The following is a 25,883-nucleotide window of genomic DNA, read 5'->3' as shown; positions in this document are numbered from 1 at the left end:
GAGGTGGGGCCGGGCGGTGCCGTGGGGCAGCGCTGGCATTTCCGCAGGGTCGTGCTTTCGCCGAGGAGAGCTCGTCTCGTAGCAGTGGCTGGCGGACGGACAGACGGACGGCTTGTCGGCCCGCCCGAAGATGACAGACGCCCTGCTGCCCCGCCAGGCGGCGGAGCCGGCGGGGGACGGCTACTTTCGGAAGGTGGGAGGCTCGGTGGCCAGCCCGGGGCGGGTGGGTTGCGTGCACAGTGGGCTGTGTGCCCGGGGCAGCGCCTCCCGAGGGCGGCTCGGCGCTGGGGTCCCCTCTCCGCCGCTCTGGGTTTGCTTTCTCCCGGCGGAGCGCTGTGGGCTCCGTCCTGTGGCTGCCCACAGGGAGCTTTGGGGGAGGCGGGATGGGGACCTGGCCCTGAGGGAGCGCGGCCGCTCGGATCCCGCAGCCCTCCCCTGCTTCTGAGCTGGGCGTCTCCCTGAAGGACCGACCCCTCGTAGCTGCCCAAAATAAGTCAAATTGCACTTGTCCGACGTCTTTTTGCTGTCGTTATTTATTTCTCCCCCTGCTCTCTTCCCCGGTTTCGCTGCGTCTCCTCGCGCGCTTTCTAGTAAATTGCTTTATGTACCTGTAAGAAAGTTTACTGGAGTAAGGTAACGAAGTTAACAGATTCATTAGGAAGTTGCTAATGAACATCTGCCCTAATTACTTTTCAGACTGACTGGGCGGCTTATGCCATAACCTGCACCTGAGTTCTTTCTGCACAACAGTAATTAGAGTTAAGTATCGCCTGTAATGCAGCCCTGTGGGGTTCTGTGAACTTCGCTGGAGGTAAAGGGCAGGCAGCAAATGCCGTTTTCAGAGAGCTCTGCTTCGGCCTTCCCTCGCTGTTTTTAAGTTCTCAGCACCTGTAAATCCCGTCCATAGATCCATGGGGGTTTTGGTGTTGGTTTCGGATCCAAGACGATGAACTGTCTAGTCTATGGAGGGGGTAAAAAAAAAGCTGCATACACCGGGTTCTTGCTGCTCGCCTTTGCGCAGAAACAGCCCCATTGCGCACTTAGCAACCACCTGGATTACCTGGCAGGGAGGCACATAGGCTTGGCTTTGTTGCCCTATTTACAGGCTGTTAGATTTTTTTGCCACACTATTTGTCAAATTCATGAACATTGCCCTTTAGCAGAGGAGCTGTTTTTAGCTGAAAAGAGCCGAGCTTTACCTGTGCCAGCCATGCAGCAAGGAATCTCTACCACCTTGTAAATAACTAGAGAGACTGAAACAAAACTTGGACCAAATCTTGTCTGGCTTTCTCATTTGAGTAATCCTACTATAATATTTGGTCAGTAAATCACTTTTTTCTTAGTATCTAGCAGAACGTTCAATCTTTAGCAGTCTTTCCCAGTCATACCATGTGGCCAAGTTGTAATTATTTCGTTTTCGTAGCTATGTTTTCTACACTGTAGGAAGCTCATAGGCTGCCTTGAGGCATGTTAGTGAAAAAGTTGATTTTTCATGAACTAAGTTACTGATAAGGACTAACTGAAGTTTAGTAGCCAAGTTGTGCCTCAGGTCATAAGAGTAGTAGATATTCTACACTCAGACTTGCTAAAAGACTTACTTTGTTTTAAATTGCTTTATGTTGCAGTTATGGTTGCTGAAACAGTATCAGATCAGTGTAAAGCCTATTGGACAAGAATGAAGTTTTTCTCATATATGAAAATACTGTAAGATCAATTTAATACCTAATCAGGAGCATCTTTCCTATTACTTACTGCTTTAAGACATAAGTAATGAAAAATTTAGAATCTGATAAAATCTGAATGAGCCACATGCTTGCCTCTGTTCCCTCAGATCTTGGAAAGGTTCTGCCAGCTCATAAGTGTCTTTATTAAAGTTATGAACTTGAGATTAGGCTAGATGCTCAAAGCCTTAATCCCTAAAAGTAAGAAGGAATATTGTATAACTTGTTATATGTTAGTTAAATGGTCTGAAAAGTCAGAGCTTTAATTCTGATTTAGAAGCTCTAGGTGAAGGGGAGGAAAAACAAAACACAAGAAAAATGGACCAAAACAATCCCTCTCCTGGAATCTTTAACCAGGCACAAGCTGTGAACCCGAGGAGATTCTTTAAATGTGGTATCTGCATGTCCCTGTGAACGGTAAACTTGGTGATTTCATGTGACTGAGATTAGTGACAGCTTTGGATGGGTGTCCTTGGGCCTTCCCCCCTTCCCCTCTGAGTTATCTTGGTGTTGTTTTCTCCTTCCTTCCTAAATCACACCGTTTGTTTTCCTGAAAAGATCTGAGGGCTGGTTTACTACATTTGTTGGTGCAGAATCACATCACTTTCCAAGGGTAGTCCTTGTGTTTTTAAGTCAAAAGGTACTTCTTTAATTGACTTTTTTTATTCTGTAAGCTGTGTAGCAGGGTGAAAACACTTGCTTTGCATAGTCCTGCTCAAACGTGGCTTCCAAGCACTACTTACACAGTGAGGTTGCCTCCCATACTTTCTAAGAAATATTGTGCACAATGAAATTTTATAATTGAGAAAAATTGGGCAATTCATACCATATCAAATTGGTTTTTATCAAGACTTTTGATAATTTATTTTGATGAATGGATTACTATGGAAATTGTGCTCAAAATCAAAATTGTGCTCACTTGCTCTTTTATGTATTATATTTTTTGAAATTTTAAATACAGCATACCGGAAAGCAGCCCTGACTATCCCCAAGATGCAGTATGTTAAACAACTTATTTAATTAATTTTTGCTTAGTGCCTTTTTTTTTAATGTAGGGAGGGGACCCCATAAAACTGTGACTGGCCAGAAATGGGGACACAGGTGCACAGTCATGGTTCCTGCTTTGACTTGTGGTGCCACACTAAAAAGTGACTCTGCCATGAGTCTGAGATGTGATGGGTGCCAGGAGCTGAAGTCCACTTGCACCCTTTCTCAGCTTTACCTTCCCCATTCCCTTCCAGTGATGTCAGAGCTGCTCCACATGGACCTTTTCCCTTTTCCCACTATCTCCTTTTTCCCTGTGGCAAAGATTTATCATTTATATGTACAAAATAAATTTTTTTTTTCTTTAAACCTGTAAGACACTTTGAGCTGGCTCAGTGCTGGTGTGTCTTTTGTTGGTGTTTTTTTCTTTTTTAATTACCTAATTTTAATGAAATTACCTGTGCAGCCACACAGGGTTCATATAACTCTATCACTGTTGCTCCGTTCACTTCCTCATATATTGCCCTTCCTAAACAACCTACTTGAGCTCTTTGATATCTGCAGCCAAACTTGTGAGAAGAATTTTACTTCTAAAAGCAAAACAGACAACAACAAAAAATATCCTTTGTGGTGTCCTGAAGAGGGTATGGCAAAAGGGAAGAAGCACCTTACTTTCCATCAAAGAGAAGATAGAGCTTCTGCCTGGAACTTTAATTTCTGGATGATAATGTAGCAGGAACTGGTTTTGCTGCTGTTGTGTTTATCTTGGCTTGTTTCAGTGTACACTGCCAGGGCACACTGTACCTGTTCTCCTGGGTGGTGTGAGAGCTCTTGGGCCATGAGCTTCATATCTTGACCTACTGTGTGTGGAGTTTCACATTCCTGCACTGTTACTGACAGCAATCTGTGAATCAGCCATGCATGTCCCACACATCCATCCACATTCTGCCCCCAGTCCATGAAAATAATGACAAAACTAATGGTAACAGCAAAGAACAATTTGTTTTAGAAGCATTTAGACAGGAAGCATTTTTCAGCAGACCAATAGTAATTAAAGAAGGTCATGTGCTGCTTTGCTTCCATTAGATGCTTCTCCCAGCCATGGTTATTTTATACACCTGCCATGGTTCTATGGCTTGTTTGCCCTCAAATGTCTTCCTGGGTTTTTTAGTTATCTTTTAATTCTTATGAGAGGAACAGCCTTCTTTTTTCAAGCTGTTCTCTCCTTTGATTTTTTTTTTTTTGCAGTACACCACTCCAGTAAGCTTTTGCAAAGTAAATATCCCTGAGGCACATCAACATACAGAGCTCAGGATATTTATGATATACTGCTCATCCAGTGCTTGTGTGATAACCTGTTAGTAGGGCTGTGCCTGCCTTATTTTTGTTTGTTTGTTTGTGGGCGGTTTTTGTTTTCCTTGCTTGGTTTTTTGGTGGTAGCAGAGCAGGGAAGAGATACCCAGCAAGTTCTTTCTACTCTGTTTCTCCCACCTTGACTCACTGCTTTGTAACACTACACTGGCCATATTTTCAAAGTTCTCTCACCAATCAGAAAGTTGCAATAAATGGTAAGAAGAAGCCACAGTGAATTTTCCAAGCAGCTCTCTAGCTTTGGCTGGCTCAACGTGAGACATCCCAGCTTCAGCTGGGCTGCTCTGGATAGCAGTCCACTGTGCTACACAGAGGACAGCTAGCTTAATAAATCTCTAGATTCTGATCAGTTGAACAAAGGTGCATAATTTTATTCTCTTTCTAAGCTTTGCTTTCATGTGTGAGGCTAGATCCCTATCACACAGAGCCAGCTGATTCTGAATGAATGACTGTGTATTAGTCCCCTGTGTCAGGGAAGAAGGCTAAAAGCAGGAGCAGGCAGCTCCATAAGTGAAGCACCAGACTGAAAATGATGATAAGGTATGGTAACTAGCTCATGAATCAGCACTTCCCTAATTAACTCTGTGGCCTTCCCCTCTTTTTGAGCTTTTTTCTGCAGGGCTTCCCCCCACCTGTTGTTAATGTATCAGTTTACCAACCTGCCACACCTGTCCTGCCACTGGGGTTTAGCTCACGGGCTTCTTTTAGAGTCATTAGTAGCCAGGCAACCATCAGCATTAGCATTGCCACAGGAATATTTATTTGGCTATTTGTTCTCTTTCCACTTGTCTGGCAGGACAGAAACAACTTAGCAATGATTCATAACCCTTGTCATCCAAAGTCCACTCATTATATACAAATTCATGTTTGTAGGCCTTCATGTGAAACTAAGAATCATCTGAAACTTGGTTAGTCAAGAGACAGACATCTCTGATGAAATATGAATGTTAAATTTTGCTTAGTGAGTGCTGTGACAAGATGGAGTTCATGTAGGAAATACATATTTGGGGTCCAATACAATAATTACTTCTTTAACTTTGTATTATGGGCCAAGCACTTAGAACTATAAAATACTTCATTGATAGCAGAAGTAGACCAGGCTCTGGAAGACCAGATCTTCCCAACCTCTGTATTAAAACAAAACAACAACAACAAAACACTCAGATAAAACTTGTGCTTCTGAAACATCTGCGGTTACAGCTAAATTTTCAAAACTGAACTAGTGGTAATCTGCAATCTGCACAAAGAACCATTAATTATAGTACTGCAGGAAAGCAAGGAAATGACAATTTAGCAGGACTTCTAGAAATACTGGTGTGAATATGCTGTTTGCTACGATTGCTGCCAGAACCAAAGCATAAGTTCCATCCATAGCTGTTATTTAAACATGCATGTTTAAGTACCTGGAGGATATGGCCATTTGTGTACACTGCTGGGCTCGACCAGCTGCACAGGCTGGAAAGGGCTGTTCTCCTTTCAGCAGGGAGGCACACCCAGTTTCACCTCTGTGTCACCTTCAGACCCTGTGGCTCATCTTTAAAAGTTCAAACCACTACTCTGTGAAGCGTATTTATGTTAATGTCGAATACTTACTGCCATTACTCATTGTTTGGCAAACAGTCATGATTTTTGCATTTATCATGACTAGACTTCTGATGTGAACTATGTAGAAATGCTGTTTGGGAAAGGGATCTTCTGCATGGAGGAAGACAAAACTAAGTGCTTGCTTGGACCTGTTTGCTAAATAACTTTTTAGTATACAGAATTTGTGCTTTTTACACAAGGGGGTGTCTTTCCCATACTGCATTTCTTGAGGGTTTTTTTCAGATATTGGTTATTTTACTGTTCTCTACACAGACTTCTACCTTGTCAGATTAAGCTCTTTTTTGACTTAGAGATGAGGTAACTGAGAGACATTTTAAAAACTTATATTTTCAATCTCATGTGAAGGGTGAGACAGTCCAGATATTATAATTCACACCATCACAATCAGAAGTTAATTATTTCTTAATTACAATACATTAGAAGCATTTCTTGGCTTATTAATTTTTGCTACACTATGCTGTAAATGCTTTAAAGGCAATCACCTAAAATTGCTTCTCATGGGTCTTACTATAATGCATTTTTCATAGTTCAGTTTCTCTAAGGTATCTAGTCTTAATCTTGTAACACTTGTTTCTAGTTCCATTTCTCTCAACCATGTCTGTCCTATTCTATGGCATTTCTGAGTCAGTGTTTCTTATCTCAAAGTCTGCATACAGATGCACATTATGTGAGCCTTCTGTCAGGCTTGGAGAATTTTCTAGAAATCCATTTCCCACACCACCCATCAGTTTTATGGCAGCTTGATTACAATTAAGAGTTTAAGCTGCAAATGAACACAAACTAGCTGAATGTCTTTAATCCCTGTGCAGGAGACATAAAGAGCAACATTTTGCAAAAAGTGAAATATTAATTCCTCCTTATTGGAGCCACATGCTTGAACAGGTGAGCATATCCTGAAAAGAGACTCCTCTGTCCATGAGAAGCCTCTGATCAAACCTGTCACACTTGCAGACACACTGGAGGTTGTACACATACCTTGGTCTGTCAGTGCCTTGTCCTGTTAGGCCTAGGTTGGTTTTCCTTCCTGTAGAGAATTGTGCCTGGGGACCTGGAATAGAGGGAAACATCTCTTACACTTTCTCTTTGCAGAGAGTTTCAGAGCACTGCACTTTTGTACTCATTGTTCAGTGGGAGCTTGATCAAAAGTTCATTAAAATGAAGAGATCACATCTACAAGCTTCATGGGCTTGGGAGTCAGACAGTTGATCTTCCTGACAAATTTCTGAAGAAGTATCTGAATGATGCCATCAAACCTGTTTGGCACACAGAAAGGGCCAGGGAGTTCTGGGAGGAAGCTGCAGCTTTTCAGAAAAAATGAAGGGCAAGGCAAGGAGACATTTTAGAAGGATGCTTGAACCAAGTGGTCAAGAAAGAAGTTGGAAGGAAATAAGTGTGTGCAAATATGGAGATAACAGGTCTGAGATGAGAATTAAATACTCAAAATGAATGCAAGAGCAAGAGGAAATAATTGGTGAGGTCCAAATGAAAAATGGCATGGATAGAATGGAAGGAGATAAAGCTTTGAATAGCAGTAGTAGAAAAGACCATACAACACAAAATGAAGGAAGAACAGCTTCATCCCAGAAAAAGAGCAGACAGCTCTTGTGGCTACAACACCATGTTATACACTAAAGTGTGCATTGCTTATGTCTTTGTGTATAATTGTGTGTAAAGGAACATAAAGTATTTCAGTAGTTAAAGGCCTGCTTCTAATCTGAGGTGAATGAATGAGTTTGCTGCATGTGTGTATTCCCTCCAGTAAAATGTTCATTTTCTCTGTGTGTTGTGGTTGGGCACTGGCCAAACACCAGGCACCCATGAAAGTCTCATTTGCTCATCCTCTCTTGCTCTCAGCTGGGCAGAGGAGAGGGAATGAAAAAACATTAACCAAGGGCTCATGAGTTGAGCTGAGGACTGGGAGAAAACACTCTAAGGGCAAAACAGGATCAAATTTAAAGGCACAAAGTAAATTTAGAGTCAGAGGAGGATGACAAATAAAATAATGACAAGTAAAATAAGCCTTTAAAACACCTTTTTTCCCTGCAGCTCTTCCCTTATTCCCACCAACAGTGTAGGGAGAGAGGGTGTGGGGTTTTGGTCAGTTCAGCACCTGAGATCATCTGCTGTTCACTCAGGGAGAGGAGTCTTTGTTCTGCTGTGGGGTCCATCCCACAGGCAAAGAGTCTTCCCAGAACTGTTGTGGTGTGGGTTGTTCATCCACAGGGTGCAGTTCTCTAAGGACAGGCTGTTCTGGCTTGGGAGCAAGGGCTCTCTGTCTCTGGCAGCAGGGCCCTCTCTCTCTATTCTGGTCTCCCACTGGACCCCAGCTGTCTGTGGCACCCACCCACTCAGGCCTGAGTGCTTTTCCCACGGGCTCCAGTGGATCTCTGCATCCCCTGTGCACTTCATGCACTACAGGGGGACAGTTTGTTTCACCATAGTCCTCACCACGGCTGGCTAAGAAATCTCCACTCTGACACTTCAAACACCTCTTCCCTTCTTTCTTTCCCACTGACTTTGGTGTCACCACATTGTTTTCCCTCACATGCCCTTGCTTCCTCCTCTTCTCTGACTAGAAGAAAAACTGCTCCTCCTAGGTACCATTAGCAACAAATTCCACCAATTCAAAGATTCCTGCAGGATCCCACTGTTATCTTACTGCAGGGGTTCCATACTGTTGTCTCCTTATCACAAAAGTTCCATACCTTCTTGGTGTTTCTCATGGGCAGCTCCTCAGAGCACTGACTCTTTCTCCTTCACAAAGCAGCCAACCAACTCCAATTTCCCTCTCATCCAGCTGCCCCACTCTTTTATAGCACCTTCTTCTCGTTGCTTACAGTCAGGCCTGTTCCTAATCTCTGATAATTGGCCCAGCTGCACCTCCTTAGGGGTAAGATTACTTTCTACACTGTCTTTATTTTCTTATATTCTATCCCCCTACATCCCACTGTGCTGAGAGGTTGATTTTGTCCAGGTTCCCTGTCAGAATTGCTCACCATGTTTCCACTGCTGGCCAGGGGTGGCCAGGCAGGCAGGGCATGGCTTGAGCTGCACTGAGATGGTGCCCACAGCACCTCACCATCCCTGGGGAAACCCACATGTGCACTGTTTTGATTTTCTTCTTAAATGTGGCATCACAGAGGCATTGCCAGCCTCTCTGACTGAGCCAGCAGCGTGGCCATCTTCAGAGCCATCAGAGATTGGCTCTGTCAGACATGGTGGAAGCTTCTAGAAGCTTCTCACAGAAACCACTTCTGTGGCCCCCACTGCTAAACAACTGGGCTGGGCTAACCCAACACAACGTGACAATCTTGCTGCGAGAGCTTCCTCAATGAAGAGAGCTGTGGGCTTGTGCTGTGAGTGGTATTTCAACGCAGAAACATTTCAGTGCAGTAATTCCATGTGGTGTGGTTTTTACACAGCAAATGGTGCTTCTGAAGATGTTTGCACAAGCTCCCTGTCATTTGACCTATTTATTACAAGCTTTTCAAACTAGATATGTAGAATTAATATTATTGGGCTGTGTGCCTTCTCAGTTGAACTAAGGAATCTGGTTTCATCAGCTCATTTCTCTGTTGTCAAGTCAATTTGCTTTCGCTTGACAACAAAAACAAGAACTGAACTTCATGATCAGAATGCCATGTTCTATTTAAATACTCACTTTTGTTTTGCTGGTATGCCATTGCTTGACCACTCATAGTTAGAACTTGTTAATAGATTTTTAAATGCTCATATAAGAAAATCAATTTTTTCTAGTCAAAACTAAGGGAGAGGTCCAAAATAGTGCATAATTTAGTGGCTGGAGTAGTTGAAAGAGGACTTAGAGAGGTCTGAGCCTCTTTCTTGTGTAGCAGACAATACAGTAGGACTCTGATAAGCTTTGTAATGGTACCCAGTGAGGCCACTCAAAAGGACATTCTTCACTTAAGGGTAAGCCTTAAAACAGTGATTTGCTTCAGAATCATTAGTTAAGGCTCCAGGGATGTGCTGGCATACTCTTGACTATTAAGATTCAAAGGCATTTGATACTTTTTAAAAAATGGGTGGCAGAAGCAAAGAATAAATTGTGTAAGGGAAATTTCTAACCTATTTTAAAAAGGTGTTAAAATCGTGTTTCCCTTAAACAAAAAAGGACAAACATGCAGTGCTATTCATCTGCAGCAGTTTTAGCTTATCAGTGCTCAGAGCACAATGGCTCAGCCCTGCTCAAACACAGGTTTGAGTCTGGTACTTGTGTGAGGTATGCACACACACGGGAGCATTCTTGTGAATTCTGGATTTCACACTTTACTCTTTAAGAGCCTGATTTGATAAGAGTCTGACAGTGTAATCATTTTGCCCTGTTAAGCTCTATTTTGGTAAGTTTGAGGTGTGAAGAGAGAAGGAGGGAAAGGAGGAATTGTACTGAAGGTCTGAGCCACCAGAAGGAAAGATCAGAGACCCTAAAAGTGAGAGCAGATTTTTGAGCCCAAACTTTGAGCAGCACAGTCTGTTTTGAACAGAGTTGTATTTCAAGACTGCTTATATCCCAGACTGGAGCTCTGATATTTTACAAGGGTTAAGCAGAAGCTTTGATGTCTTGCCAGATACTATTTTCATAAAATCCTACAAACTTTAGAACATTCTGTCAAATTTGGCTGTATTTGCAAAATATCTTGAAAATATTTTTAGGGGAGAAGAGAGTGGCTCTCATGTGTTCTTAAAGTTTAAAGCAGATATTTTATGTTTGAATTTTGATGTTAAAATGTACTGTGGTTATGGTCTGTTTTGGTTCTAATGACCAAGTTTGAGGCAAGAAATACCTTTGTTAATGTCAGATCATCATTGCTGTCAAGGTAGCTAATTTGTATTCATACAGAACCTATGCCTTTAACATTGAATCTAAACGAACCCTTAAAGCTCATTTAAATTCAGTGTTAGTTCCTCTGAAGTTTCTTCCAACAGCAACAAAAAATTTGTTTTCTTAATTCTAGGGATGTAATCCTCTTGCTGAGACTGGACGAAGCAAACTGCAAAATCAAAGAGCTGTTCTAAACCAACAGATCTTAAGAGCAGTGAGAATGAGAGCTGGTGCTGAAAATCTTCTCAGGTATGTCTCATGGTTTCTTGGTTTTCTTGCCCTACCAACAATGGTTTAATTTAATTTTTTAAAAGTCTCTTAGCTATTGTATTTTCTCCTTTTTTTTCCCCAAACATCCTGCATCTCTTAGTGTAGAATTATTTGTGAATCTCCCTGAATTTTTTTCAAGCTGTAGCTCTACAGAGCCATTATTTGCTTTCAAGTGCTCTTTTATACTATGTTGTAGTAAATTAGCTGAATGTTAGACTTGCCTAGGTTGCTCTCTTTGTTCTGCTTTATTGCTAGTGATAATGGCTGAATATTGTAATGAGTCCCTTTTACTCCTCAAATCAAATCAAATAAAGGTGTTGCCTCTCTGCTTTTGGCTTTTTCCAAGATCCTTTAGTTCTGTGCTGCCAAGTAGAAAGGGCCATCCATTGCCTTCTCTACTCCCTGTGATAATGTACAGGAGTAGCACACATCTAATTTGAGCTGGGTTACCACCAGCTGCCTCCAAATTCTCCTGCAGTTTGAGGTAACTTCATCTATTACATTTTGTCAGGAGATGTTTCCATATGTGGCAGTCTCCATAGGAATAGCCTGATGTTGACTCTGTGATTAACTCTTTGATAAACAGCCTGTAGGTTTCCAATCTGAAACTGGAAATAATCCCAATTCTCATCTGCAGTAGTTTCCTGTAGTGTCTGTTTCTCTGCAACTGGAGCAACAATGGGTCTTCAGAAACAAAATCTAATAAATATACTTAAGGAAGTGAAAATGCTTGGATAAATTAAATTTTCTTAAACTTGCCATTAATCAATGGGTTGCCTGTTGTCTGTTACCTGCTTTTATCTCCACTCCTGCAAGAGATGTGACAGGTTGGAAACTTAAATAATGTTAGCCTCTGTGACTGGCTTAAGTGTGCTTTGTTTTCTGGTAATTAACTTAAGGAGTGAGACTTAGAGTTTCACTGCTTTTTGTATGGCTAGCAAAATTATTATACCTGCTTTTGAAGCAGAATGCTTCGTTCAGGTAATGTTTCTGCTTGTTGATTCAGGAGTGTTTGGGAAGGGCTAAGGAGATGAGTAATATCTAATGTGGAAACTGGTAACATTTAACCCAGATATCCTAAAGTTCAGTTGCTGCTGCCAGTATTAACTGCTGAAATAATGAAGCTGCTGTTTACAGGAGTGGGAATTAAATCTACTTAAGAGTAGAGGAACAGACTTATCTTTAAGATTTTAGAAATCTAAAATGAATTTACATCTGTTGAACTATTAAAACTTGCTAATTCTTTGAAAGAAACAATTTTATAAGTAACCTGACCACCAGACAGTTCACAGGATTAAGTTGTATCTACAGTCTCCTAAGGAAAAACGTAAACAAGCTTTATGTTTGCAGTTTCTGTTTGAATTTCATCAAGTTCTAAAAGAAACAAACCAATTGCTGTCCACAAGAAGCCTCCTGGAGTAGAAATTGAGAAAAAACTGGAAATACAGGTTTCTTTACTTTTGGCTGAAAGTAAGCACTAGGCTTGAAGCACGTGATCCACATAGTGCAAAGACTTTGGTTTTTAGAGTTTCTAAAAGTCACTTTCTCCTTTTTATTGGAAATTAAAATTAAATTCAGTGTAGAGTTATGTGAATCTTGACAATATCACCATTGCCCCTGTAGCTGTCTTTCACTGGTTGATACTCAAAAGTATGTCTGCAGTGTAAAAAACATGAGAAGGTCATCAAATAAAATGGACATGGATGTTCACAGCCATAGGGAAAATAGAGAAGTAAATTTGGATGGAATTTTGGGGTTTCTTACAGAGATATTAGAATCCCTCCTGGGGAGGATGGTAAGCTAGACCAGGCATGGAGCCTTAATACATCACAATTAAAGTGCTTGTGGTATCAAAAATTGCCATTTATCTGTGGGGTGCTGCCTTTATCAAGGAAGGTCCACCCCCCATATGTTTGTGTCCTGTTTGGTTTATCAAGGCAACAGAGGTTAGCGTTGCTTAATTGAAGCAATCCAAAGTATTCTCCAAAGTACAGCATAGAAAAATCACAGATAACTGATTTATAATATGAAAAACAAACTTAGAATCTTAGTTTTGGAATAATTAGTTCTTCATCAAGGTGCTCCATAAAACTACACTACTACTGTGAACCCTCACTACTGGAGAACTGCTGCAAGTGGAGCCTAGATTTATGAGATGGTTGTTCATAAATATTTATGAAGGTGAATTTTGTCTTAAAATAAAGGTAAATGCAAAATGCTGCAAATTTAAGTTTGTTCTTGTCTTCAGATTCTAATATAAGGGTACAGTATCTTAATCATAGATACCTTTTACCTTAACCTCATACCTGTGGATTTATAGATACAGGTGATTTAAGTATCTTGAATAGAGTAATATTGTAATGAAATTGTCAGTGTGGAGACAGATTAGAAATTGTGATATAAATACATAAATAAATAATCACAAAGAAATGCTCAGGGCATGTTAAATGCTAACATCTATTGTGCTTGCAGTTCAAAGTGTTGCCATTTAAATACATAAATGGCTAAGGAAACAAACAAAATCATATTTGCATCCAACAAAATCAAATTATAGACAAAATTGTCTTGTATTAAAAAGATCTGGTTGAAAGATATTTCTTTCTGCAATAACTTTTGGGGGAAAGTTATTTTCTTTTAATCTTAAGATCAGAAGTCTCAACAGAGCTTTATTCAATTTATAACATGGGGAAGTCTCTGTTGAAGAATGTCTCCTGACTCCTCTCACCTCCACCCACCTATCTTCTACATAGGAAAAAAAAAATCACATAATCTGAAAATAGAATAGTAATTCTGATTAAGATGCTTTAGTTTTGTTGATTAATGTATCTGAAAATAACTGAAATAATCTGAAACTCTTAATCATACATGGAAAATCTGCATTATAGGACATTTTCTGTGGCTGCATGCTATTATCTGGAAACTATCCCAGGCACTCTCTTGACAGAAAAACCTAATAAATTCTGAAACATGAGATCCTGTATCATCTCTTAAGGAGATAAAAAGAAATCTTAAAAATGCTGAGAATGCTTGCATTGGAGGTTGAAGGGGGTCAACCAAGCTTGCAGAAAACCTTTTCCTGAGCAATAAAACATTGATGTGTCTCTGCAGAGCAACCACCAACAACAAAGTACGGGAGCAAGTACTGCTGGAACTCAGTTTTGTCAACTCAGACCTGCAGATCTTAAAGGAAGAATTGGAAGGACTTAACATCTCAGTAGAAGTTTATCAAAATGCAGAGTAAGTATAAAGCTAAGTGATTCAATTATTAACAGATCTTCTGTTTACCCTTGAAAACAAAATTGTTTCTAGGTGAGTGTGAATGTTGGACAGTGATCGTGTGAAAGAGCAGAGCTTGATAGGAAGGGAACATACTTGGTGGTGGATTTGTTGACTGAGGGTTTGTCTGCATATTTGTCCTTCTCTTGGGAAATGTGTGTGCCACTACTCCTTGGATGTGGAGTTCCTTTGAGGAGAGGAGTATTGTGAGAACTGAAAGCTCCTGGTGCTGTACTGTAAGCAGTTGGCACTGGGCAGAATTCCCATTGGAATGGGAATTTGGCTCAGTGCATTCTGCAGTGAGCAAACTTAGCCATACAGTAAAATCTCTTCTCAAATGTGGTGCATTCAGCAGTCCCTGGAGCTGGGGAACAGAAACACGGTGCTGATCTGATGTTTACAGCAGCCTGGGTAATCTTGAATGTGTGACCTTCAGTGACAGAAAAACATACATTTCTTGGTTAAAGCAGAGGAATTTTTAGTAGATGAAGCTGGATTTTTTCCAAGATATTTTTCTCCACTTTGAAGAGCACATTAAATTGCAATGGATTCCTGAAAGATAAAACTTCAAAGTTAAGGAGTATTCATTGCCTGCCTACTGAAATGATTTCTCTATCAGTTCTATACCTTGTTCCTCCTAAAACTAAAATATTTACTATTTGATCAACAGCAGCTCAAGGTACAAATACACATGCTTCATGTGATGGGGGTATAATTTTGGGTCCCTCTTAGCACTGTTCTCATTAGGTGTTAAACTTCCAGGTGGATTACAAGGAATTCTTAATGTAAAAGGATGAAGGGAGGTAACTTCCAGGGAGGTAACTTCCAACTGAATGCTGACTTGATGCAAAATACCTATGTGGTAGTTTTCCCAAACAGCAACTTGTGCTAAACTTCTTACTCTCCACCCCCATGGCAAACTTTGACAACTATTTGATGTAAAAATATTTTGGGGTTTTTTTGGTTGGTCTTTTTGTTTTGAGATTTGGGTTTCTTGTTCAAGATTTTACTGTTCTTCATAGATGCACGTGAGCACAGAGAGCAGTTACAGCTATGGAAATGAGAGCAGGGCTCCACAAGAACTATTTCTTCTTCTAGCTAAAGAATATTAAAAATATTTGGATTCTCACTGAAGGCTGAGCAGTAGGCAGGCAAAAGCCTTGAGGCTGGACAGCAAAATGCTTGTTATTCTCTCCTGATCCTACTTTCCCAGTCTATTTTGAATGGTGTTTTGCCTTTCTTATTCTTAAGCTCTAAATGCTTTTCATGTTTCATCAGCTAAAATATTCCCTGTAAGTGCTATCCAGCCCTTAGCAGTAAGTAGCTATTAATAGTTGTTCTGCCTATTGTGCATGCAGTTGTTAACACAGGGTCACACCCATGGTTTGCTGCACTACCCTCTATTGTGTTATAACAATGTAAGGGTTGGCCCTCCCAGTGCTTGCACACATTTCTGCTTGATTGAGAAGGGTGATGCTGTTTCTTCTCAGTTCTGGAAATCCAGGATCACCTCCCTAAATGTTCAATCCTCTCATGATTGGCTCCATGGGTGTGGCACCTTAGCTGTGGGAAAAAAAGTTAAAATTCACTTTCTTTGAATGACCAATGCTGATATCTACAGGGCATGTGGATGGTACTAGAATGTACCATCCACAAATCAGTAAGTTAGGATTTCTTTTCCATGTGTCTCACTTCCTTGTGAGGAAAAAGTTTTGATATAATCTGTGGGAAAGGTGTTGAGGTTTCTTCTAAAAGCCTCATCAGAAATCACATCATTTGCACCACTTGAAATGGTGTTTTGGCTCTGAAGTCCTTTTCAAGCTAGCAGAGCCACTTTCTGCATCATGGACTCTTGCTCTGCTTAGGGAGCTGCATTCCTGCTGCCACTCTCTCAAGATGGAATTTTCACCAGTAAGAAGGTTGGTTTTGCTGACAAGGCCATGAATGAACATGGGATTTCGTAGTTGGTAATGGAGTGCTCTAAACAATGGTTAGACAGTCAAAAAGCTGTTTTCAGGAAAAATGAAAATATTAGATGAACTTTATAATTGCTTGATACTGATCTGTTCAATCTACACAACCAGCTATGTATCTGGAAGCAATTCTGACCTTGTTTAAAGTCAGCTCTCATCCTTATTGCCCTGTGATATTCTAGAAATTGACTTGTCTGGAGGTTAACACCCAGCATTGACTAGAAATGAAGTAATTCTTGGGCTTGCTTCTCCTGGCCCTTTCTCTGTGAGAGCTGGTGCCCTTTGGCCCTGCTTCTCCCTGTGCTGCACACATAAATAACCACTACATACAGAACCATTGGAAACCTGTAAAATCCTGATTATAACTGCTGATACTTACCATGGTTCTGCTGTGGCAGAACTCCTTGCTGCTGTGGAGCTAAATTGCAGTGAGGCAGCCTTTGAGAGTCTCCTTTCCTTTGCCTGGAGGAAAAATAGGCTTAAATAATAGAGAAAAAATCAAAGTGCAGGCAAGTAGCTTTCCTCACTCTCTTCTTGAGAAGTACAGGCCATTAGCCAGGTTTTCTTGTGCAGGGAGGAGCTGTATACTTTTCTCTTTACTCCATCCATGTATGAACTTCTGTCATCAAATAAAACAAAAGTAATTATAACAGAAGCAGAAAAAAAAGTTGTGGATCTTTTTGCCTTTTTTTTTTCATAGAGAGACTTTCAGTATTCCCCTGGTACCTCTTGGCCTGAAGGAAACCAAAGATGTAGACTTCACACTCCCCCTCAAGGTGAGTTTTACATGCACGTTTCAGAATGAATAGTTAACAGCAATAACTTCCATTTCAGATTTGTTTAAAGAAACAGAAGTAATTCAGGTACAAATTATTTTTTGTTTTGCCCTAAGATCAAGATTATGACATGCTAAAAATTAACTACCACTGATTTGCATCATTGCTCCTACCTAATTAGGACAAGAAGTCCAAAAATGTTATAAGAAATTACTCTTTGAAGATAGAGTTAAACCAAAGAATAATAATTCCTTCCATGGTTTTATTTCTAATAATGGTATTGGTTACTGGTGTAAGTGTGAGAGGAAGTAGTAATGAAGGTTTTACTCAGCATAATGTGGTGATACACCAGTTTACACTAGGATAGCTCAGTTGGGAAGCAGTGTTGCAGCATTAACTCTGCTTGTTTGTTGTCTGATGTACTTTGCTGACTGTTTGAACCATCCTCTGTATTTTCTGTACTTCTGTGTATTGTGCAATACAGATGTTAATCTCACAGTAAACCACCTTGTGTCACTGTAGCATTTGTGTCTATTTTTACTTCTGTGGGTTAAATTCCATGGTCAGATCATGGTACCACTTCATGTCATTGCAGCTTTGTTATTTTAAGTGGAATTGCCCTAGTGGAGCTCACAAAAAGTTGACAGTCTCTTTCTGTTAACAAGTTTTTATGGTCACTTGATCCCCTTGTCATTTTAGATAACAGTTTGTTTGTCCCTTTCAAAACTACTGAGTGTTGTTGTTTTAAAACCAATTGAAGCTAATGTAGCAGATGTTTGGTTCCTTTACACCACAGTGAAATCTAAGATACTAAATCCTAATCCTGCTGTTTTACTGTAGCCTCATTGTTACATGTTCACTGAAAGGGAGTAGATACTGTTCAAATCACAACTGAATCCATTTCCTGCTGTTTGGAACTGCAGAAAAAACAGTTTAGGCTAATTTCAGATATTCCAATTTTTTATCTTTTTTCTCTTTTTAGGACTTTATTCAGGAACATTATAGCCAAGACAGTTCAGAGTATGAAGATGAAATAGCAGATCTTATGGATCTGAGACAAGTAAGTTCAACTATGGTATCCTAGGAGGTCTTTTAACAGTTGTAAATAATATTTGTATGGAATCAAAATACAACATTTTTACTTAGAACTTACTGTACTCCATTTCACTTCATTCCTGAGACATGGTGCATGAATGGCCATTGTCCAAGAGCTTTACAATCTGAGTGAAGAAGCAGATGAAGTTATGCAAAATTGATTGAGCTATTGATGTAACTTTGTAAATTTTGTTATCCAAGACTGTTTTTTATTTTAAAGTATATTAAATTTAGCAGGGAGAGTGTTAAAGTGGATTAACCTGGCAAAATACTGTAGTAGAGTGTTGGGTATTTCTGACTATTGTTTGTTTCCTGTACTATGCTAGAAACATAAACCTTCTCTAGCTTCCATAAAATACCTACAATCTTTATTTAATTAACTTTGAGACTTGCCAAACAGATTCTGTTTGCTTTTTTAAAGGTTGTGTGCTACTTGTGTGCAGCTGAAAAACGTTTGGCATGAATCCAAATGGCTTTAAGCTTTCTGTTCTCAGATTCCACACATTTCTATGATATGCAGAAGTCCAAGGGAAGCAGAGCTTTATCCCTGGGGTTTCAGCATTCACCCTGTAACTCAATTTTAATCTGTTGTCTTTCAAGGCCTGCCGCACTCCTAGCAGAGATGAAGCTGGCATTGAGATGTTGATAAGCTATTTCCTGCAACTTGGTTTTGTAGAAAACAGATTTTTCCCACCCACCAGGCACATTGGAGTTTTATTTACATGGTAAGTGTGGAGTTCATGTTTCTCTTTAGTACTTTTTTCCCCCCAGAACATTGGTTAATCATGAACTATCTTTAATCTGAAGTATGTCAGTCTGTGTCTCCTCTTGAATCCCTGCAGTGTGTGTTGTCAATTTTTTTCTTTTATTTTCTTTTTTTTTTAAGTTAAGACTAAGCCTGCATACAGTACACTCTTTACATGCTTAGAGTGAAACCATTGGCTAGATTATGATTTGGCTACAGGTTAGCACAAGGGAGAAAGAGAGGAAATAATCTTCATTTTGGACAGCTACAGATGTTTCTGAATTCTGAACCTAGATGTACAAAATGAGGACAAGGAATGGGGTCAGACCTTAATTCCTCTCCTTCAATATGTTAAGAAGACCACTTGGGCCAGAAAAGAGAAAAGAACAACTTATTTTTTAAAGGGGAGTATTTACTATATCTGTGAGCAAAATTTGACTCTGAATTCAAAATTTTTATGATGAAAAAAGATGACTACTGTGTAGCCAAGAGGAACTGTTACATTTCTAGCGAGAACTGCAAATAGAAACTTTAAACACAAGCAGTAGAGGATCTGACCATGCCAGCTGATCTTTGGCAGCACCTAAGTAGATACTGCCCCAGTCTGCTCTCCACCTCTGTGATGTTTTTTGGGCATTTCTGAGTTAAATGTAATGAGCTTATGGAGGCACTGCTGTAAAACCTGCTGAAAACTGTCTCAATAAAGCTGTTCCCTGCCTTGGTTAATTATGTGGATTGTCCTTGCAGAACATAATGGTGTTTCTGTTCCCCTTCCTTTTCACTGTAGCAGAGCAGTTAATAATTCCACTGTTCAGTCAGAAAAACAGAATGAAAGTGCTTGCTTTTTTGCAATGGACTCTGCTAATCTTAACACTTCTAATATTTGTTTCCCAAGGTATGATTCCTTCACAGGTGTCCCAGTGTGTCAGCAAAACCTGTTGCTTGAAAAAGCCAGTATTCTATTCAACATTGGAGCTCTCTACACACAGATTGGAACAAGGTGCAATCGTCAGACCCAGGCTGGACTTGAAAATGCTGTTGATGCCTTTCAGAAAGCTGCAGGTACACATCTTAAAATAATGCAAAGGTCTTCATGCACATGTCCCCAGGCTCATTCTGATATCATAGAGATTTCTGCATTTCCTACTGGCCTGATTACACAGAAAAGGAGGAACAGGGGCATTCAAGAAGCTCAGTGAAGAGCTCAGATGGAGCTTTAAAACCTGGAAGTGCAGTCTGAACATGCAGATAAGATACTGAAGGCTGTGGTTAATGATTACTGAGCTGCAGTTCAAAGGTCAGAGTTACTGCAGTGGCATTAACTGCTTCATTCCTTGTTTCACTGCCATACCTGCTTCTACCTCAGTGGTAGCACCTTGGTGTCAAATCTGTGCAGGAGACAATTGACAGATTTGATAAAAACCCTTAAGCCTGGTTATCCATATGAGGTCTTAAAAATTAATCTTACTTTTTCCTTTGGTGAAAGTTGCAATTCGTTGGAAGATGACTGTTTTCCATGCATACCATGTATGGAAACATTTCCATACCTGAAACATAAACATTTTCATACCTGTTTTCCATAGATTCCAAAGGCAGACAGGTTCAAAATAATCAAGCTCTGTCCCAAGCAAGGAGAAATAGAAATTCCTATAAAGGGAATCCTTTCCCTTGAATTAACATATTATAAAGTCTTTTGTTTTCATTGGGGGCTTTTAAATAGATTTTCTGATTTGTTTTGTAAGTATCCTCTGTTCTACACATAATATTTAAAGACATGTCCTTTGTAATTAATATGTTCTGTAGGATTTATTTCTGCACTAACACCTGTGACTGTTGGTTTGTGATGTATGGGTACTAAAAGCTGTGGAGACCAGAGTTGAATTTTCATAAATCCCCTCCTTTGAATACACAACTATTAAAAAAAATTGGTGTTTCTTCATGCATATTTAAAATAAATAAATCAATTATTTTTCAACCTTTCTGTTTAATCTAAAAGAAATTTCAATATTTAGGAAATTTCTTCATTTTACTCGTTCATTTTGTAAATAAAAATATATAAAATCAAATAATAAAAATAAATAAATGTTAAAAATCAATGCTTTTCACTTTAACATATTTTCAGAATAGAATTACTGCAAAACTGGAAAGGTGTTATTTGCTACCACAGTGACCTTTGCAGGGCCCCAAAGCAGCGTGCTCAGGAGGCATTTCATTGTACCTGTGCATGGTGCTGTGACACTTCATTGTGTTGGCAGGGGCAGGATACACAGTCTGTATTAACTGTTTCCCACTGCTGGATGGATGATGTTACACAGAATTTATCCTCAGCATAAGCAGAAATATGTTGAGAAAGAAAAAAACAAACATTTTTTTTCCTCCTATACTTTCAGTTCTTTCAGTAGGGCACTCCATCCGTACTTAATATATGCCTGGTAAATTTGGGATTCATTTTCTTAGTGCAAAAAGGTAGAGATGGCCACGTTTCAAATTTGTTTAATGCCATATTAAAAATTCAGATATGAGTGTAGGATGGAAAATCAAAAATCACAGACACTGTTTAGTGGGGAAATACAGCACAAGATGGCCAGAACTGAGTGTGGTGGGAGGAAGTAAGGTTACAGAAACTGTTCCACCTCTGCAGGGCTGTCAGCATTGGCAAGGCAGGAGAAGTCACTGAACCAGTCTGATGAGATGCCTGCTGAGGGTTATGCTCCCATCCATGAAACTGTTACTCAGTATTGCACTACAGTTAGTGTTTGTTTCAGATTTGATAAATGATAGAAATTACTGATGTCATGGAGGAACCAAATGTCTAGAGAACTTTTACCCTTATAAATATATTTATATATCTATAAATGAAAATTCTAAGTTACAGGTATGGATTGGAGCTTTCATTGGGACACACAATGCTCTTAGCACCATCTAAAATGAAGATTAATATTTAATTAAGTTTGTATGTTTATGTCATTTCCTTCTATCCTGAGGTTCTACTACTGTCATCTCCTTATAGCTGTGCGGATTTTTCTCTTTTTTGTCCCCTGTATAAGCCACTCCCACGTATAAATCACATTCAGTTCAGCACAATCTTATGGTCAACCACAAGAACTTTTACAAGCAAATCTGAAGGCAGTGCCCTCAAAACTTGCAGTTTCTGTTGCTCCTCAGCAGTGTAATTTTGACAGCTGTGCCTGGGGATGGTTGATGGCAATGCAAAGCAAAACCTGTAGGTCAAACTTCTTACTCACCAAGAATTCCTTCAGATTGCTGTAGTGCAATTCTAGAAAATATCCTTTAAATCCTAATTCTTATGGTGAATATTAGAATTAAGTTCACTTGTTTATCTTTGTGATGCTGACAAAACCATTTTGTAATTGCAGGAGTTCTAGGCTACTTAAAGGAGACCTTTACTCACACACCAAGTTATGACATGAGCCCAGCTATGCTGAGTGTCCTGGTAAAAATGATGCTTGCACAAGCTCAGGAGTGTGTGTTTGAGCAGATTGGCCTTTCTGGAATACGGAATGAGTTTTTCACACTGGTAAAAATGACACAGGAAGTTGCCAAGGTAAAATATGGGACTTTAAATCTAGTCTGTAAAATAACTGCTTACAGTGCTGTGTTATTTTCTACAGCTTTTAGCAATATTGACTATTATTATTTAATATTATATATGTACTATTATTATTGTGTATACTATTATTATATGTATACTATTTTATATAATATTATATAATATTAATATTTAATACATTTAAATGTTAGCAGCCATTACTAGAAACCAAAAATAACATGAGGCAGCTCACAAACTACAGTTAAAAGCACAACCTTTCAAAAGAGTAAAATGTGAACAAAATTTAAATATTATTCTAGAGTTGTTACAATTTATTTAATTCATAATTCATGGAGATTAACAGAAATAGGCAGTGAATTTGCTGAAGGTGTTTTATAAGCTATTTATGTTGGTTTTTCAAACAGTAGAGATTTTATCCACAGAACTACATACACAAGGTCACAGGATGTAAGTATTGAACACAACCTGTCTTGTTTCCCAGCTGCTGAAGGGTATAGAAACCTAAAAAATCTTTTGGATTAATCCAAAAGAAGAGCTGAATTGTAACTGAGGGAGTGACCTTGACAGAGTCAGATTGGTACCTGCAGAGCTGTTTTGGGACTTGGCAGAAAATGGTGACATAGTCTTGTCCCAGGAGGTAGTGTTAATATTTGATTGAGATATGTACTAAAAAATAAGTGTGCCATGAGGATATTCCTGTGCTTTCTCTGTTATTTCAGAGTAGCAGATACAAAAGTGGTTCCATGCAAGAAAAACAGGCAAAGTCATTCATCCCAGCCCTGCAGAGCCTCTGTGATTTATCTGTAGGGGAAAGATTTTTGATTCTTTTGATCCATTAAATCAGCATTCACTGCTTGAAAAATTATTTTATTTCCTCTGTATAAAGGATTATATCTCAGTTTTAACTAGACAACACGAACTTAAGGCTATGTTTGACTCCACAGTTCCAAAGTGTGGCAGAAACCTACTGTTTGAATATGATTCACTCTTTTTTTCAACTGAATTAATGAGATATATTTGTAAATTAGGACCTGTATATTATATGGTGTTTTTATTTAACTATGAAGCCATATAGTATGACTGACTTAGTCCATCTGTTCTTGTACAAAATTGATTTACCTTTCTTGTGAGGGCAAAATCAGAGAAGACATTTCAGATTTTTCTCCAAACTTCATTCCACCCCATCCTGACTATATTTTCCCCTTCTTTGATGTGGTTGTATATGACATTATCTTAAGCCCGAATATGATATCCCTTACTTGAGATCCTACTATCTCATATTAAGTACTAATATTTCAATTATTTGCCTTTTTTTTAGGTGGGAGAGGTTTACATGCTGGTCAACACTGCAATGAATCAGGAACCAGTGAAAGAGAATATTCCCTACTCCTGGTCTAAGCTGGCACAAATAAAGTCAGACCATTACAAAGCTCTGGCACATTATTTCACTGCCACCATTCTGTGTGACCATGAATGTAAGCATCATACTTCCTTATATGTTCTTATAAATAAAAATAATAAACACACCATCAGTTATAATTTGGTCTGTGAATAAGTTTTGGAGGCAATAACTTTGGTGCTTTAATATTAAATTATGTTAAATTGTGGTCATTTTCCCCACTCAAATATGAGGCCATGCTCTTTTTGTCTTCTGAGAAAAATGTGAACATTCAGTAAACTAACTTTGTCAGAAACAAATGAAAAGTTATATATCCATTATATGCTACTAAATAGTTGAGATTTTATCAATATGTTCTGGCCTGTAAGTATTACTTGCATATTGTAGATGATAAAAACTTGAAATTCATATTTATGTATTTATTACACATATGTAAGTTTTACTGCATTGGGAGAGAATGTAGTAATAATTCTCAATAATAGTTCACAGTAATGCACCTAAAGGAACAGGGGACCAGGAGGAGTGCATGATTAATGTTTTTTATCCATGATTACAGTGCAGCCTGGTGATGATGAAGATCAGCAGGAGAAAGCCTTGTCCCAGCTCTATGACTGTGTGCCTGAAGGGCTGATGCTTCTTGATGTTCTAAAGGACAAAGTCCAGAGAAAACAATTAGGTAAGTGCCACTTTCACACAGCTAGTGGCTACAATTTGAAAATAATTTGAAAGTGACCTGGTGTTCATTGTCTGGATGACCAGCAGAGGTTTTTAATGTTTGCAGGAAAAGCACATTTGCGCAAAGCCATTGTTTACCACGAAGAAGCTCTCAGAGTCTGTGGGCTCTGCAAAAAGCTTCGCAACATTGAGGTTCTCCAGGAGGTGCTGACAGCTGCACATAAACGTTCCCTGCTCAAATATGCTCAGCAGGAGACAGAAGATGATTTCCTCAGTCTCATCCAGGCTCCAGATATACTCTGTAAGTGTGCACAGCCAGAAATAAAGGGTATCTAAGCATGGGCAAATATGCTTTCATTTTTATATATCAATACATAAATTAAAGGCCTTTCCCCATGAATAGTATAATATATTAATTATATATATCTGTGTATTCCATCCAGAACAGAAATAATGTAGAATATATACTGTACATTTGTAGAGGTCCTGTCATAGTTGAGATGAACACAATCCAAAGCAACATTCCATTTTCAGAAGGCTTAAAACCTGTTTTTATTCTAGCATGGATGCTTTTTATACATTCTTACAAACTCATAAGTTTACACTTTACTCAGTGGTCAGAAGAGACAAAGTGCTCATTGGCATAGGCAGTTGCAGGTTTCTCTTATATATCCTTCTTTCTTTCTTGGTTTCTGTGTCAGTGACCTTGGTAGGAAATTCTTTCAGGGGTAAGCATGGATCCTCTTATCAGACTTCTCTCTGGCTCACAGAAGTCACTTCCTTACATGTTTTCTCAGGCACAGATCAATATATTTTGATCAGTATATGATTTTGTTAGAGCTGCTTTACAGGATTTCTGTCTCTAGCAACATTGTTTTTTGGGGTAGATCACAATGGTGGTTAGTTAGAATCCAGCTTTTTTTGGTGACTATCTTGTGAGGTAGAAAAAATGGGGAAACTTGAAAAGTTAAAATTATTTGAGGGAAAACTACAGTAACTGTTTCTTGAGCCCAGCTCTTGTACTACACTGGGTTGTTAACTCAGTTTGACTGCTATTTTTTTTTCTACCTTAGTCCAGCTCATACAACTCTTTCCTCTTTGGATGCAGTAGGAAACTGAGTGCTGGTTTTAAAAACTTCTCAAAGAAAAATAAATTAAAGATGGGAATAGCCTAATTTTGTTCAGATGGATTTTTTTCAAGTTTTCCATATTGATACTATGGGCTCTGTAGATATTTTTAAGGCAGTTCTGATATCTAACAAACTTTCACAAAGATTAATATTTTTCCAGCCCAGTAAGAATTTAGGACAAACTCCTGTCTAGCTTAGAATGCAATAAAAATAAATTCTAATGTCTTTTAACTAATACTTAAAAGAAAATTAATTTTGTTTTCTTTTTATTTCAGCTAAAACAGAACATAAAATAGAAACAATTGCTCCTCAGTTTTCCAAGGTGAAAGTGAAAGACTTCTTTCACAAGCTGGTATGTAATTAACACACTGATGCTGACCAACCTCTGCCCTTTTGATAGCACCTATAAATTCACTATAACCTGAGGGAAGGGACACATGTATTTTAGCCTG

General features: G+C 39.1%; 1 protein-coding gene across 1 annotated transcript in view; it reads left to right on the top strand.

The window, feature by feature from the left end:
- The window catches only part of RHPN2 (rhophilin Rho GTPase binding protein 2), a 30,562-nt gene continuing 4,679 nt past the window's right edge, over positions 1–25,883 (top strand). The window contains exons 1-12 of the mRNA XM_064722861.1: positions 1–193; positions 10,655–10,770; positions 13,900–14,028; positions 16,741–16,816; positions 17,799–17,876; positions 18,512–18,636; positions 19,552–19,718; positions 22,034–22,221; positions 23,546–23,702; positions 24,183–24,302; positions 24,408–24,602; positions 25,707–25,783. Coding sequence (XP_064578931.1) covers positions 131–193; positions 10,655–10,770; positions 13,900–14,028; positions 16,741–16,816; positions 17,799–17,876; positions 18,512–18,636; positions 19,552–19,718; positions 22,034–22,221; positions 23,546–23,702; positions 24,183–24,302; positions 24,408–24,602; positions 25,707–25,783 — 1,491 coding nt within the window. The 5' untranslated portion in view covers positions 1–130. The remainder of the gene's footprint in view (positions 194–10,654; positions 10,771–13,899; positions 14,029–16,740; positions 16,817–17,798; positions 17,877–18,511; positions 18,637–19,551; positions 19,719–22,033; positions 22,222–23,545; positions 23,703–24,182; positions 24,303–24,407; positions 24,603–25,706; positions 25,784–25,883) is intronic.

This window comes from Zonotrichia leucophrys, chromosome 11, assembly GCF_028769735.1.
Source record: "Zonotrichia leucophrys gambelii isolate GWCS_2022_RI chromosome 11, RI_Zleu_2.0, whole genome shotgun sequence".
In the NCBI taxonomy this organism is placed as follows: domain Eukaryota; kingdom Metazoa; phylum Chordata; class Aves; order Passeriformes; family Passerellidae; genus Zonotrichia; species Zonotrichia leucophrys.
This window is presented reverse-complemented; position numbering and strand designations above follow the sequence as displayed.